This window comes from Suricata suricatta, chromosome 14, assembly GCF_006229205.1.
Source record: "Suricata suricatta isolate VVHF042 chromosome 14, meerkat_22Aug2017_6uvM2_HiC, whole genome shotgun sequence".
Taxonomy (NCBI): Eukaryota; Metazoa; Chordata; class Mammalia; order Carnivora; family Herpestidae; genus Suricata; species Suricata suricatta.
The window spans coordinates 72,490,681-72,507,356 of record NC_043713.1 but is presented as its reverse complement, the minus strand read 5'-3'; the positions used below and the strand labels follow the sequence as shown (position 1 = coordinate 72,507,356).

Genomic DNA, 16,676 nt, shown 5'->3' with positions numbered 1-16,676 from the left:
GGGGGGATCCTCTGTGCCTGGGGGGGTCCCCGAAGGCTCCCACCAGGAACGGCTGCTCATTCCACATCCACTGTTCTCTCTGCCACTTTTCATTAGTTCACCCTGAAGCACCGGCCACAGCCTTCCAAGGCTTCATAAAGACAGAGATTGAATGCGTACACAGTTTCTCAGTTCGAATCCAGAGCGGCCCGTGCCTAGCTGTCCCTTGGGCAAAGTGAGAAGGGACCGTGCATCTTTCAGGCCAAGGGAATTACGAGGTAGGCATGTCTTCTCCACTCCCTTCCCCAGTCTGCTGGATGCAAGGACTCCAAGGCCTTGGGGCAGGATTTTTCAACCTTGGCACTATGGATGTTTGGGGATGGGTCATTCTTGGTGGAGAGGGGCCATTTTGGACATCCGAGGATGTTTGGCAGCATGCCTGGCCTCTACCTGCTAGATGCCAGTAGAAACTTCCGCACCGCTTTCCCAAAATATCTGCAGGCATTGCAAATGTCTGCTGGCGGGGAAAATCACCCTTGGTTAATAATTACTGGATGAAGTTTCAAGATTCAAGGAACTTGGGTCCCTGAATCACTGTGGAAATGAAAGCTGTCCACCGGCCTGGAACACCATGTCAGACTGTTTCATTAGTGAGAAACTTCTATTGTGTCTAGACATTCCCTTTGGGTAATTGTTCACTATGGCAGCTAGCATGCCTCTAACAATTCCAATGCTCTGTGCAGAAGCTCGGGAAGAATGAAGAATGTAAAGGGAAAAACAAAATTCATGCATGATCCCAACAGTCAGAGATAACCGTTGTCACATTACCATGTAGATCCTTCTAGGTTTTTCTATGACGGTATATACACCTACATTCATTGATTCATTGATTCGCTCAGCAAAGTTGTTGAGTGCATACCGTATGCATTTACCTGTGATATTTTATTTTATTTTTTTAGTATTTATTTATTTTGAGAGAGATAGAGAGCGCACAGGGGAAGGGCAGAGAGAGGGAGACAGAGATTCCCAAGGAGGCTCTGTAGCTGTCAGGGCAGAGCCTGATGCGGGGCTTGAACTCACAAACGGTGAGACCATGACCTGAGCTGAAACCAAGAGTCTGACCCCTAACCTACTGAGCCACCCAGGCATCCCTACATATGATATTTTCATTCACCCAATGACACAATGACACAAGCAATATATAAATATATTCTCCTTGTTAAAAATTAAAACATCTGAACTCCCTTTGATCCACAACCTCTCCTAGGGAATATTTCCCAGAGGTTCCTGCCATTATAAAGTTTGGAATGTATCCCCCCAGTTGTGTTAAAAAAATATGTGTATGCAAAATATATAGCATTGTTCAATTTTAAACATAAATGATATCATATCATACTGCAACTTGCTTTATCCGTTCTGCATGGTCTTAGAATCTTATTGACATCAGTACATAGGCATCTGCCTCATTCTTAATGGCTCATAACCACCTCATAATTAACTGCTGTAACTGTATTCCATGATGGATATGCCATAGTTTACAATTCAAAAGAGATCGACGGACATAGTATTAAAAAAGGGGCACAGACACTGAATGCAAAAGGAAGTCAGGGGAGAGAGAGATCTGGGAGGGCTTCTTGGAGGAAGCAGGATTAGAGCAGGGTTCAGGGTGATGACTCAGCGTGAGGCTCTGGAGTGCTGTGGGAATGAGGGCTCTTCTAGGCACCCTCTTTCCCCTGGCACCGTATCTGGTACATAATAGTCTCCTTCTCCCTTTGCTCCTACTTAAAATAAGATGAAGTAGGAGCACCCAGGTGACTCAGTTGCTTCAGCGTCTGACTCACGATCTCAGCTCAGGTCATGATCTCATGGCTTCCTGAGTTCGAACCCCACATCAGGCTCAGCAATTGAAGTGCAGACCTGCTTTGGATTCCCTGTTTCCTTCTCTCTCTGTGTGACCGCCCCCCCCATCCCCGTGCTGTCTCTGTCTCTCTCAAAATAAATAAATAAACTTAAAAAAATAAGATGAAATAAAATACAATAGATATAAAATAAATAAGCCATAATCCCTGAGTGTGGGGAATTGAGACATGCTCAGACGCCATTGCGTGGAGGGTAAGGTTGTATATTTTTAGAAAGTGAATTTTCAATTCATCTCAATGTTTGTAATGTTGATAGGCTTTAACTCAGCAATTCCATATCTTGACATTTATTCTACAGGAAGCACACACGTTCCCAAGACCATATAAAGCTGTTTACCTGAGCACTGTTTGTAACAGTGAAAAGTTGGAAAACAAGCCAAATATCCGTAGGAGAATGGTTATAAAATTATGACTTGTCTGGGGCCCCTGGGTGGCTCGGTTGGTTAAGCATCTGACTTCCGCTCAGGCCATGATCATCTCATGGCGGTGAGTTCCAATCCCTTATCAAGCTCTGCACTGACCCCCGCCCAATAAATAAATAAACTCTTTAAAAAATTATGATTTGTGTGTACTATATTGTATGGTAAATTATATTGTATATATGTATATATACCACATGGTATAATAAAGTATTATATACCATAGTATATAATATATACAGTATTTATAGTATAATAAAATAGAGTATATAATATATAGTTACATACTACATAGTACAGTAAAGGGAGGTGTAAAATATAGATATTACACATATGCTATATAGCATAGTATAAGTTGTATACATTAGTATATCATATATAGGATATACTATATATAGTAAATATTATGTATATAATACAGTATAGTAACTGTTAAAAAGAACAAAGTAGATTCACATGTTCTGTGCTCACAGTCTTCCATCTTCCTCTCCAAACGTCCCACCTCACACTCTGCCCTGGGGCTGGCCAGTGTGGACCACAAAGGCTTCCTTGGCCTTCTGGTTTCTGGTTAGGCTCAGCCAATGGGAAGCCCCAGTGCGAGATGGGAAGGAGGTAGAAGAGAGAGGTCGGGGTGTTTATTCTCCTGATCTTTCCTTCCAGGCTGCCTCAGTCACATGTGTCCCTCAGCTGCGGGTCACAACTTCTCTCTACGCAGCTCTCTCCTGGGTCCCTGGAGCACTTCCCTCGAACACCCCACTGGCTCCGGGTGGCAGCAGGGCCACCTTCACCCCATTGCAAGCTCTGGGGCACTGCTTTGTCACTGTGATGTTTCCCTAAGCTTTGTCCCACCCCACTGTAATTAGCTTCTTTATTAAAACTCTCCCCACTTGCTCGCTTACCCAATTTGGTACGTGCACTAACGTAAATTAGTATCTACTCAGAAAAATGCCGAACTATTCAAAAAGGTTGGGTCTAGAAAGGGGCTCCTTTGATTTTTGGTTTTATACAGTTCGCTACCATTCAGAACGTTTACACTGAACATCAGCTTTCATAGGCAAAAAAAAAAAAAAAAAAAAAAAAGATCGAACAATGGCCTGAAATAATGAGGAGCTCCACTGTTACCACTCAGCCAGACCCCAGGCTACATCTCATTCTGAGGACCCCAGGCTGGATGTTTCTGGAAGCAGAGCTCCCTCCCTCCCCGACCCGGCTGCTCCCAGACACCCCTCCTACCTCAGGTGTGTAAACATAGGCTGCCTGGAAGCCTCCAGAAATAAACGCTCTTGCAATGAAGAGTAACAGAGTGAGCATATTTCTAGGGAGAGAAATAAAAAAGTCGATGAGCAGGTATTTCTTCCTGTTGGCTTGTTTCAGCAGAGTCCTATGGGCCCAGGCAGAATTTATGTCCTAGAAATGGGCAAAGCCTGCCCTCACCCATCCCATCCACACAGGCACACACACCTGGTGCCTTCTCTAAAGGCCTGCCTTTATAAATGTATCATTTAGGTGCCTCGTTAGTGCAGTAGGTAGCGCTCTGTCTCATAAATGTATCACTCTCCAAAGCTCCGGGGTAAGAGCTGCAAACATCTGTGATGTCCAGGTTGGGGGCAAGGTCAGAGACAAGTCATATAAATCACTGAAAGTCCAGATGGGACCTTGTAGGGGCAGGAATTGAGTCAGGTGCCAGCTGATCCAGTGAAAGTAAACTTGTATTCAGTATTTTTCGGATAATCCTGATCCCCGACCCTCTGTCCCATTGCCCCCATAAAAGTCCAAGAACACCTCCATGTCAGGGTCTGAGCTGCCTCTCCAGGCCTTCCACAAATTCCTCATCAGGTTCGGTCTGGCGCCTCTTCGAGATCGAGAGAGGCACAAGCCACGTTTATACTTTGAGGCTCTTGATAGATGGAAAAATGGAGACGTGCCAAAGGGGGATTGCAAACCAGGACCTTGAAGTATTTCCATGAACAAAGGAATGCTTTTAACCCACATGTAAAGAGCTGTACACATGACCTCATGGTTGACAATGTCAAAAGTCTAAATGTGGCAGTGTTGGGGCGAAACCTTAACCACAGTGCCCTCCCCTGCAACCCCGTTGGAGGCCCAAATATGAGCACGATCTTGCGGTCAAGAGCCTCAGTCCTAGTGAGGGGCTGGGGAGGGGTCTCTCAGGTGACCTCCAGGAGTACAGTCCACAGCGTGCAGACCCAGAGGGCCACTGGCCAGGCGCTGAGAAGTGAGCCTGCTGGCCAGAGAGGGGTGCTTTCGAGACCCACCTTCCAACACAGATAAACAGCAGGAGACTGCACAGGGAGAAGATGGCGAAGCACAGGGCCATGGTCTTCTTGCGGCCCAGACGGTCAATAATCCACAGAGTCACAAGGACACCTGGAATAGAGCAGGGCATCATGGGAGGCAGCTTCCAATATGGCTCCCAATGCCCCCACCTCCTGGTAGCCACACCCCATATAATCCCTGCCCTTGAGAGGGTGCCGGACCCAGCAAGCCGCTGCTAATCACCAGAATATAGAAAAGTACTGGGATGTCACTTCTGAGATGAAGTTATAAGAGACTGTGGCTTCTGTTTTGCTGGCATTCTCTCTCCCCCGCCTCTTCTTAGGTGCTGGTCTTAATGGAGAAGGGCACCTGGCAAGGAGCTAAAAGTGGCCTCCGGTCAACAGCCAGTGGGGAAGTGAGGCCCTCAGTCCAACACCCCTGGAGGCATTGGATCCTGCCAATGACCATATGAGTGAGTGGAAACAGACCCTGCCCCTGTTGAGTTTTCAGATGTGACTCTGGGCCAACACTTCCATTGCAGCCTTGTATCTGCTGAAGCAGGGGGCCCAGGTAAGCCACTTCCAGCTTTCCGACCCATACAAGCTGTGAGTAATAAGTAGGTAGTTTGAAACCACTAAAATATGGGATATTTTGTTACACAGCAATGGATAACTGATACAGGTGGCCAGGGATGTGGCATTCATCGAATCCAGGCAACGGACACCGGAAACGGGAGTCAGAACTGTCTGGTTTCTAAAGCCTCATCTCACTTCTGACTTGCCATGTGGTCTTGGGTTAGTTCCTTGTGTTCTCAAGGCCTCAGTTACTTCATCTGAAAAATGGGACTAAATAAAAATAAGACTCCATAACCTCAGTAGAGACAGTATAGCATGGTGCTTATTATTAATAATAATCATTAAATGTGGGCTCAGCACTTTTATATCAGTTACCTTGCTTCATCATCAAAACAACCCCTCAACATAAATGTTCTTAATAGCCCCATTTCCCACACTTATTTATTAAAAAATTAAGTGCCTACTTTGTGTCAGGAACTGTCATTCTAGGAGCTTGGGATATGCCAAAGAACAGAAACAACAAATCATAAATGTAATAAATAAGAATTTTATCTGAGTTTCAGAAAGGTAATAATACCACGGATGTCATGAGAAATCATGGTGAGCACTTGAAGTCATGGAAATGGTTACTGGCAATGTGGTATCTAACTCTGAGCCCCTAGTCTTACTTACTGAGCTGCATGTGGGAAGGGTTTTGGAAGACAGAGAGATGGCGTAGTACAGGAGTGAAGACTCTGGGCTCTGGGGTGCGACCACAGCTCTTAGCCCTGCCAGGTATAGGACACTTAGTGTCTTAGTTGGGGTTTCCTAGTAGCAGACCTTGGTCCAAGGACAAGTGTTGAGTTGAGAGGTAACCCAAAGAAGAACCAAAAGAAGGGTGGGAAAATAAGATGGGGAAGAGAAGGCAAGAACACATAAAATGCAAATTACCACTGTGGGTCATTTCTACTGAGTTCCACTGGGGGCTCTGGGAGCCAGTATGGAATATCCATTTTAGAATTCTCCAGCCTGATGGGCGAGGAAGCTGGGGTATTTATGTACCACCAACTCCTACAATTACTGTTTGTAAGCAGCTCCCAGGTGTTAACTCCCTGAAATGTTCAGCCACCTTGCTTGCTTCTAGATATGGAGGCTTTCCATTCCTCCTGAGATAGCCCTCAGGCCCAAAGATGCAGATACCAGTAGTTGCAAACAGCAGGAAGAGTTTTTGCTACACCTCTCTGAGCCTCAGTTTCTTCAGAGTAAAACCAGAATAATTATCCTACTTCATAAGACTAAATGGGTTAGTATCCAAAATCTATAAGAACCTATCAAACTCAACACCCAAAAGACAAATAATCCAGTGAAGAAATGGGCAAAAGACGTGAACTGACACTTTCCCAAAGAAGACATCCAATGGCTAACAGACACATGAAAAGATGCTCAACATCACTCATCATCAGGGAAATACAAATCAAGACCACAACGAGATGCCGCCTCACACCTGTCAGAATCGCTAACATTAACCACTCAGGAAACAAAAGATGTTGCAAGGACATGCAGAAAGGGGAACCCTTTTGCATTGTTGGTGGGAATGCAAACTGGTACAACCATTCTGGAAAAGAGTAGGGAGGTTCTTCAAAAAATTAAAAATAGAACCACCCTACTATAATTGCACTACTAAGTATTTAAAACCAAAGGATACAGGTATGCTGATTTGAGGGGGTACATGCATCCCAATGTTTATAGCAGTGCTATCAACAATACCCAAATTATGGAAAGAGCCTAAATGTCCATCAACAGAGGAGTGGATAAAGAAGATGTGGTATGTATGTGTACACACACACACACACACACACACACACACACACAGGAATATTACTCAGCAATCAAAAAGAATGAAATCTTGCCATTTGTGAAATTAGTCAAAGAAAGACAAATATCTTATGATTTCACTCATGTGTGGAATTTAAGAAATAAAATAGATGAACATAGGGGAAGGAAAGTAAAAATAAAATAAGTTAAAAACAGAGAGGGAAGCAAACCATAAGAAACAATACAGAGAACAAACTGAGGGTTGCTGGAGGGGAGGCAGGTGCGGGTAGGAGCTAAGTGGACGATGGGCATTAAGTAGCACTGGGTGTTGAAGTGAGTGATGAATCATTGGATTCTAGTCTTGAAGTCAATACCATGCTGTATCTTAACCAACCGGAATTTAAATAACTGAATTTAAAAATAGACTAAATGAGACATAAAAAGACAAATTACCTTCACTTTTTGTGCAAGTTTGGATTTTTGGACTCCCGGCTGGTCCTTCCAGTGTGAGTGCTGATGGAGGGATCTCTTATATTTCTTGTGTGCAGAGACACTAGCTGCCCTTTGTTCTATTTGGATAGCCAACAGCCTTGGAAGGTCGAGATACTGTCTCCTTCCAGAGCAAAGGGCAAATCTTTTGACTGTCCATAAAGATGAATGTGTCTCTCTAAATTAAAAACTGGAAAAGTTTCTGGCAGCCCACTGTAAAAGATTTGGGTTCCCTAAGCTTGGAATTCTTTAGGTAAGCAAAGTGAAAATGGGACTGAGGAGGATATTGGGAAGCCAAGGAAAACTGCAGAACACAGAGTCAAGAATATAGGGAGGAGGAGATGACTCATTTCCTGGAAGGGAATGGTCAGGTAATTCCTCAAGTAGTAACCTCCATCCATTATCAGCTTTTGTGCACACTTGAGTGAGCAGGTTCTTATCAAAGGACCAGAGTTAGAGCACAGCAGCTCTACCCACCACTCCATTGCATGTGTAGCATCGTTTGGACCCTTCCTCATCATCCCTGTGGGACTTGAGAGCAAGGGGAGCTGACACTAATATACTCTCCATGTTGTTTGCTGTGCCATGGATAAGTCTTTTGTCTCTGACCCAGGAATCTCCTGTCTTCTGCCAGTGAGCATGAGACAGGGCCGTTTAATTTGTTAGCCTTCAAGTAGAGTAGACTTTGTGGTTCTTGACAATTTGTAGCTAAGGGTTGAAAAAGTCATCTCCAGCTCCCCTAGAAAGGGGATTTTCTTCCAGGCAGCACCAGGTGGAGCCACCAGATGAACAGCTGCCACGTTAACAGCCCCCACCCCCACCCAGCCCCCCTCACACAGGTGCCTCACCTGGAAACTCAGAGAGCGTGGTCCACAGCAGGTCCATGTAATCCTCCTCGCTCAGGTACTCGCAGGCCAGGCTGCATTTTGCTTCTACTGCCTTCTTCTGGCTAGAGACTGGGAGGTGGGAGACAGGAGAAAGAAGAGCCGTTTGCAGAAACGTGAATCACACCCTGCGGCTCCCACACCTTCTTCCCCGTTTATGATTCAGCTGGGATACCGTGGAAAGAGCCCAAGCTCCAGAGTCAGAAGGACTCAGGTTCAAGTCCCAGTCAGCAGTGGTATAGTTTTCTCTCTCTGAGCCTCAGTTTCTTCACAAAACTGGAGCTAATAAAACCACTGGGCAAAGTGGTTGGGAGAATGAAAGCAGGCTGTGCAGAGGAATGCGCTTAGCACAGAATTGGCAGGTACTAGGTGCTTTTGTGGCAGACAGACTGCAGGCCGGCCTCGACGATCCCCACATATATTATCTGGCCCCCATTACTTCCTTGACCCCACCTTCTCTCTCGCCCTTGTTCTGCTCACTGTACTCCAGCCACACTAGTATCCTTGCTGTTTCTTTAATACTCCTGCCTCAGGATCTTTGCACTGGCTATTGCCTCTTTCTGAATGCTCATTATATATCCTCATCACCAATTTCCTCATGTCCTTCATATATTTCTTTAAATCTCATCTCATGGAGGCCACCCTGACCACCCCCATTTAAAACTTCAACATACTGACGTCTCCTTGCTCTGCCCCACACTCCTGACTTCCCTTGCCCTGCTTAACTATCTTTTTCCTATTGTTAACAAATAGTGTGAAAGATTTTGAGATGGGCAAAATGTCTTGTCTAGTGTACCCTTCCAGGTTGCCATGCTTTTCGCTATCTTTGAGCTATGCCCATTAGAGAATATTGGTATTAATCCAAGTGCTTCTATTTCATCAAAATGCAAATTGTGTCTGGTGATGCCTTTGATTATTGCCTTATGCATACTGTCAAGTTGTGCCTCTAACTGTAAGGCCATTTCAGCATTTCTGATTGCCCGTATGCCTGTATCTTTTGAATCCTCCTTTGAACCAGTTGTAACCTCTTGCTTCTCCATGGATTACTCACATTTCTGCGTCTTTTATAAGGAGAGGCACTGTCTTTGTTCTGGACTATCTTTTCAAGAACCTTGGTTTAACCAACAGCCTTGACAGGGAACATCTACCTTTAGAGTAAGGAATGGGTTTCTTAATGGCCTTCACGGGGACAGTGCCTCCGGCAGGGCAAGAGCCAGCAGGCTTACCATCCAGTACAAGAGAGCTGGGTGCCCTAAGCTCAGAGATCCTCTCTTGTAACACAATCCACTGCTTTTGCAGGTGTGACCTCCTCTCTTCACATCGCCCTGTGGGAATGGGAGCCCCTTACCGGTGTAAGAAATGCTAATACTCCAGCTACCACTATTGCTGTGAGTAGCAAAGTCCTTTGTCTCTGATCCAGGAATGTCTTGTCTTTTGTGGGCCTCTGTGGAAGGCTAACTTGTTAGCTTGAAAATAAGAAAATCCTCAGACTTTTCATGGTTCTTAACTAATCCATTCATTAACAGATGAGTTAAAATCTTTGACATGTGGTCATTGAATATTTGTATGAGAGGCATGATTTGCCTCTTCTTTAAATTTTTTTTCTTTAACTTCTAACACACTATGTCATTTCCTTGCTTAGTAAGCTATTCTCTCTCTCTTTTTCTCTCTCCCTGCCAAAATATGAGCTCTTGGGGTAGGAATATTCGTCTTTTGTGGTCACTGATGTACCCTAACACCTAGATCAGTACAAGGCATACAGAAAATATTGAATGAATGATTTGTCCAAGGTCACCCAGCTACTTGGTGCTAGAACCCAGTTTCCAGCTGCGGGCTTGTTCCATGGTATTACTTTCCTGCCCAGGTACAAGAGAGGGATTTTTTTAATGTTTATTTATTTTTGAGAGACAGAGCAACAGAGCACGAGCAGGGGAGGGGCAGAGAGAGAGGGAGACACAGAATCTGAAACAGGCTCTGAACTGTCAGCATAGAGCCCAATACAGGGCTCAAACTCATGGGTTGTGAGATCATAAGCTGTGAGATCACGACCTGAGCCAGAGTTGGATGCTTAACTGACAAGCCACCCAGGTGCCCCAAGAGAGAGCTTTTTGGTTTTTTTTTTAAGAGACAGAGAGAGACAGTGCAAACAGGGGAGGGTCAGAGAGAGAGGGAGACACAGAATCCAAAGACAGGCTCCAGGCTCTGAACTAGCTGTCAGCACAGAGCCCAATGCGGGGCTCAAACCCACAAACTGTGAGATCATGACTTGAGCCGAAGCTGGAAGCCTGACGCTTAACCAACTGAGCCCCCAGGTGCCCCAAGGGACAGCTTTTAACAGGAGTTGGCAAACTCTCACCTGAGGCCAAATCTGGTCTCCTGCCTGTGTCTGCCTGGCCTGCATGCTAAGAATGGTTTTCACATCCAAAAAAATTTTTTTTAAGTTTATTTATTTACTTTGAAAGAGACAGAGACAGCAAGAGTGGGGGAGGGGCAGAGAGCGAGGGAGAGCGAATCCCAAGCAGGCTCCTTGCTGCCAGTGCAGAGCCTGACACTGGGCCTGAACTCACAACCCGCAAGATTATGACCTGTGTAGAAACCAAGGGTTGGACACTTAACTGACCGAGGGGCCCCTGCATTTTTAAATGATTTTTAAAAATCAAAAGAAGAATAACACTTTATGATGTAAAAATGAAATGAAGTCCAAGTTCGCCTTCATTAAACTTTTTTTTAATTTTAGAGAGAGAGAGAGAGAGAGATAAAGTGAGAGCGTGAGTGGGAGAAAAGGGTCAGAAGGAGAGAAGAGAGAATCCCAAGCAGGCTCCATGCCCAGCACAGAGCCCCGTGCAGGGCTCAATTCCACGACCCTGGGATGGTGACCTGAGCCAAAATCAAGAGTGACTCGGCCATCCGGGTGCCCCAAACTGACGAATCTGGTTTATCAGAACGCAAGCAATGCCTGTTCATTATCCTATTGTCCACAGCCTCTTCCTTCTTTGTACGGCCCACAAAGCCTAAAATATTGACTCTCTGGCCCTTTCTGGAAGAAGTTTGCCAACCCTGCTCTGTAGCATTCCCCTCAATCCTCTGCTTTGCTCAAGCGGGTCCCGCTGTTTGGGGCATGTGGTCTGTACTCGATCAACACCAAACCCCAAATCTGCGTCTGAGCCACCAACTCCTTAAATCCTTACACCAATGAGCCAAACCATTAACGAAGATTATAGAGGCTTACTATGAAAAAGGTAACCGGGCAAATCCTGCAGACAAGTGAGAACCTAATCCCTTTATCCTCCATCCTGGGTTCAATGCTAGGAACCTATTTTTAAAGACAGACTTGTTTGAAAGCTCAGACATCTGCCTGTAAACTTCGCTTTCTATTTGTTCCTTTTGTTCAGTGCCTCCCACCGCCAGCTGCCCAATAGAATCTCCTCGGGAGCTTTTAAAAGCCACTAACACTTGGGTCCCAAGATGCTGATTAAGTTGGCCTGGGCATTGTTTAACCGGCTCCGGGTGATTCTGTGGTGTGGCCAGGGTTGAGATCCAACCTGGTTTTTGGACTTGGTGTGCACACGAGAATCGCCCCATAGGGTCATAGCCATGAAACTCAGTGCTGTACTTCATGGGCCCTTAACGTGACATGAGATGTGACTCCGCTATAATGTCATTTCTATCATGACGAGATTGTTCGGGCTTCCACAGAGCATCTTGGAGACCACAGTCCAGGTCTTTTAGGCTCAGATTTGGCAGAAACTTTCTCCCTGAAGACTGTGGGCCAAAGTCACTGGCATTTGTGCATGGCCATGCTCAGGAAGGGCAGATGGAGGGGTGGGGACGTGTGTGACTGTGCACGGTGGGCATAGCGGTAGTCAGCTGGGAAAGGGACTTGGGTACTCACTGCTGCAGACATCTCCCGCCTGAAAGAGCTCAGTGGTGAGCAGAACTAAGCCATAGTAGGAAAACGCATTGGAAAACCTGCCAGAAAGGAAGCAAGAAAAGGTAAAGAAATGATAGGAGAAAGCCAAGTCCCCTTCCCCCATTCCCTCAGGAACAACTTGCGTCTCTAGCAGCAAGGACCAGTCTTTAGACATGAGTGGCACTGGGGCTTTTGGGGGGGTTTCCTGGGGTCCTTGAGCAGGAAAATGGCAGGTACAAAGCATAGCGGTGTGTTAAAGAGATGTGATCCTGTGTTCTTTGAAAGACCAAGAACTGTATTATATCACAGAGAACACCCAAGACTGTTTTTCCTCAATTGGCAATAGGTAATAAAAGTTTGGGGGACCAAGACTTGGAAGAAAAGTTATGGCTGACATTTTTCAGGGCTTCTGGGCCAAGTTGGTCAACATGGAGAGGGGAGAGGAGGGAAATACTTTGATAATACAGAGAACTGGACTCCAGCTCTGCCCTTGAACTCCTGAGAGTTGAATCAACTAAGCATTTATTAAACACTGCTGTGTACCCCCACTGTGTACTCTACTTGTACCCTGTTTACAAGTGTGGAGTCAGCAGACTTGCCTAAAATTTCAGATTAGAATGACCCAGTTAATTAATTTCTGATTGTCCCAGGAAGCATAACACTCAAGTCTGTAGGGCCAGAACATTCGCATCCTGTAGTACAGCTATGTGGAAACTGTCATAATCAGACCATGGTGATTAATTTCTTTGGGTTACAAAATGTGCTAGCAAATTTAGCAATTTCTATGGGGTACAAAAATAGTCTCTAATTAATTGCTTCAGTTTGTGGGTAGTCTTGGCCCAACTGAATCACATGCATGCAAAGATAGACACTCTTAACTCCGTCAACCACCTCCCCTTTTTAAAAACCCTGCAGAGGGGCGCCTGGGTGGCTCAGTCGGTTAAGTGTCTGACTTCAGCTCAGGTCATGATCTCAGGGTTCGTGGGTTCGAGCCCCACGTCAGGCTCTGTGCTGGCAGCTCAGAGCCTGGAGCCTGCTTCTGATTCTGTGTCTCCCTCTCTCTCTGCCCCTCCCCCACTCACTCTCTGTCTCTCTCAAAATAAAATAAAGACATAATAAATTAAAAAATAAATAAAAATCCTGCAGACTGAGCACTTGTATTGGGCACACAGCAGGTGTTTAATAAATGCTTGGTTCAGCTCTCAGGAATGCAAGAGCAGTTCTGGAACCCAGTTCTGTATATTAGCAAAGCTTTCCTCTCCACGTCCCTGCAACTGACCCCTTTTCAGAATAGTCCGCTGCTAACTAGCACCTCTCCTCAAAGGTGCATAGGGAAAGTGATTGCTGGTTACACCAGAATCCTGAAGAGTGTTAGCCAGGCCCCTTCTGCCCACCATTCATGCTGCACACCTGATTTGGTAGAAAGAGAGTTCAACAAATAGGTGAGATTTGACTAGTTGTGGATTTTCAGGTAGTTACTCTGTAAAAATCCCTCCCCTCCATCCTGCCCACATCCAGCCATCGCCAATGGCTGCTATTTAAGGACTCAGAGTTCTTAGGATGCACATGTTGACCAAATCAGTGGTTCCCCAAACATGGGCCCCGTGCCACGGGTGGTGTCCGAGGCAGGATGGCCAGAGAAGGGCACTAAAGGAGCATGCATAAAAATTCCCTTTTACATTTCCTTTCAATTACAGTTGACCCGTGGACAACACAGGTTTAAAATGCATGGTGCCACTTGTAAGGAGATTTTTTTCAATAAATACAGTATACTACTGCAAGAACATTTTCTGTTGAAGATGATTTTAGTAACACTTTCTTTTCTCTACCTTACTTTTAGAATACAGTACATAATACATATAACAAACAAAACCTGTTCATTGACTATTTATAAGTAAGGCTTCTGGTTAATAGGAGGCTATTAGTTAAGTTTGAGGGGGAATCAAAAGATTTTCAACTGTTCAGGGGTCTGTGCCTTTAACCCCCACTGTGCATTGTTGAAGGTCAACTGTATTTTTTTTGGTTTATTTATTTTTGAGAGAGAGAGACAGAGTGCGGGTGGGGGGGGAAGAGACAAAGTGGGGGGGGCACAGAATCGGAAGCAGGCTCCAGGCTCCGAGCTGTCAGCACAGAGCCCATCGTGGGGCTCAAACTCATGGACTGTGAGATCATGACCTAAGCCTAAGTCAGATGCTCAACAGACGGAGTCACCCAGGCACCCTGAAGGTCAACTGTATTTTGATGGCTTCTTAGTCTCACTTACTTGCTAATGAGTACATCCACCCTCTCTCTCTATTAAGTACAATAACTCAGTGCTTTGGCAAATCATCAGTCTAGCTACTTTTTACTATATTTTTCTTGAGGAGGGCCTTCTATCTATGGCCTGCAATTAAAGTGTTGTTTTATTTTTTTAATGTCTTGGAAGACATTTATTTGAACCCTTGTGTATGGTTGGAGGGAATGCAAACTGGTGCAGCCGCTCTGGAAAACAGTATGGAGGTTCCTCAAAAAATTAAAAATAGAACTGCCCTATGATCCAGTAATTGCACTACTGGGCCTTTACCCAAATAATACAAAAACTATTCCTAAAAGATACATGCCCTCCTACGGTTATTAGGGCATTATTTATAATAGTGACATTATGGAAGCAGCCGGTGTCCATCGATAGATGAATGGATAAAGAAGATGTGGCCCATATATACCATGGAATGTTACTCAGCCACAAAAAGAATGAAATCTTGCCATTTGCAACAACACGGACGGAACTAGAGAGTATCATGCTAAGCGAAATATCTCAGTCAGAAGGCAAATGCCTATGATTTCACTCATACGTGGAATTTAAGAAACAGAATAAATGAGCAAAGGGAAAAGAGAGAGAGAGAGAGGAGCATATCATGAAACAGACTCTTAACCACAGAGGACACACCGAGGGTCACCAAAGGGGAGGGGGCCCGGGGGCCGGGTGAAAGAGTAACGTACGGAATTGTTGAATCACTACACTGTACCCCTGAATCAAATATAATGTTGCATGTTAAGCATATTGGAATTCAAATAAAACACTTGATTCAAAAAGACTTTTTTTCTGAGTAAAAAGTGAGTCCAATTAAAGAAAAAGATGAAGAAGATAATAGTACTGGTGTACCTGAGTAAGGCAGAAATCAGGAAACACCAAACCACTTTATTTTGCGATTGTTGCCCCAGATCGAAGCGCTATCTGTGCATCGCATGAAAACAGAAAGCAACGCAGGGCGTGGGTGAAGGGGAGAAGAAACGGCTCTTACCATATAAACCACAGCAACAAAGTTGTCCATCTAAAATGGGGCGTGAAAAGGTCCCTCATTCTGCCTCGGTCTTCCTGTTTCAAGACAAGAACATGCTATTTGCTCTCGTCCCCGTGGGAAGTATGGGCGCTGGCTGGTACCCTAAGACTGGAGGACACGCACCCATGGCAGCAAGGGAGGTTCCTGGTGGGCTACAGGCTCGGGATCTGGGAACCCAAGCTCCGTCCCACGGCACCAAGTCTCCCTGCCCAGTGAGGCCCTCCAGCCAGAGCCCAGCAATGTCTATAGGCTTGATTCCCCAAGGATGGAAACATTTGGCAATCCCTACCCCAAGCTGGAACCCCCAAGCCAGGAAGCACACTCCTTGGGCTCAGTACCCGCTGAGGACTCTCGGGCAGTGTCATGGACCCAGGGGGCAGACAGTCAATCCAAGGGGTGTCCAACCATTTAATGCCCTCCCAAGCCAGCGCTAGGTCAAGATCACAAAAATGAATGTACTGAACATCAATTCACCAGAAGCCAATGTGTCAAAGGTTGATTGGTTAAATGACCCATTTGCAAATTTCATATAATTTGCTAACTTGTCAAATCTTTGCTCTACAGTGTTCTTTTTTTTTTCAAGTTTATTTATTTTGAGAGAGTGAGAGACAGAGAAGAGAGAGCATAAGGGAGGGACAGAGGGAGAGAGAGGATCTCAAGCAGGCTCTGTGCTGTCAGCCCAGAGCCCAACACGGGGCTCGAACCCACAAATCGTGAGATCATGACCTGAGTCAGACATTTAACCAAATGAGCCACCCAGGCGCCCCTTCAATGTTCTTTTAAAGAGTATATTCTAGGACTGTGATTATATTCTTCTTAGGTATATTTAATGAATACATTTTTCTTAGCACTTTGAGAAATGCTTGCTCTTTAACCATGCTAAAAAATACAAAGTATATTCTTGAATGAAAAGACAATACTCATTAAATAGGTTTATTGAATGTAATTGAGAATGTATTTATTGAATATATTTTGGAATAGGTCCATCAATATATTTAGAAGTAGATTCATTAACATATTTATAGAGAGAATATATTGAAGAAATAAGTGTGTTAATATACACATAGGAAAAATATGCTCCTATTTACTACATATATTCAAAAAGATCCT

General features: G+C 45.0%; 1 protein-coding gene across 1 annotated transcript in view; it reads right to left on the bottom strand.

Annotated features, from left to right (window-relative positions):
• The window catches only part of SVOP (SV2 related protein), a 76,343-nt gene that overhangs the window by 3,658 nt on the left and 56,009 nt on the right, over positions 1–16,676 (bottom strand). The window contains exons 10-14 of the mRNA XM_029922527.1: positions 15,528–15,601; positions 12,229–12,305; positions 8,301–8,408; positions 4,594–4,705; positions 3,551–3,632 (exon numbers count right to left, since the gene is read on the bottom strand). Of these exons, the coding sequence (XP_029778387.1) occupies positions 3,551–3,632; positions 4,594–4,705; positions 8,301–8,408; positions 12,229–12,305; positions 15,528–15,601 (453 nt within the window). The remainder of the gene's footprint in view (positions 1–3,550; positions 3,633–4,593; positions 4,706–8,300; positions 8,409–12,228; positions 12,306–15,527; positions 15,602–16,676) is intronic.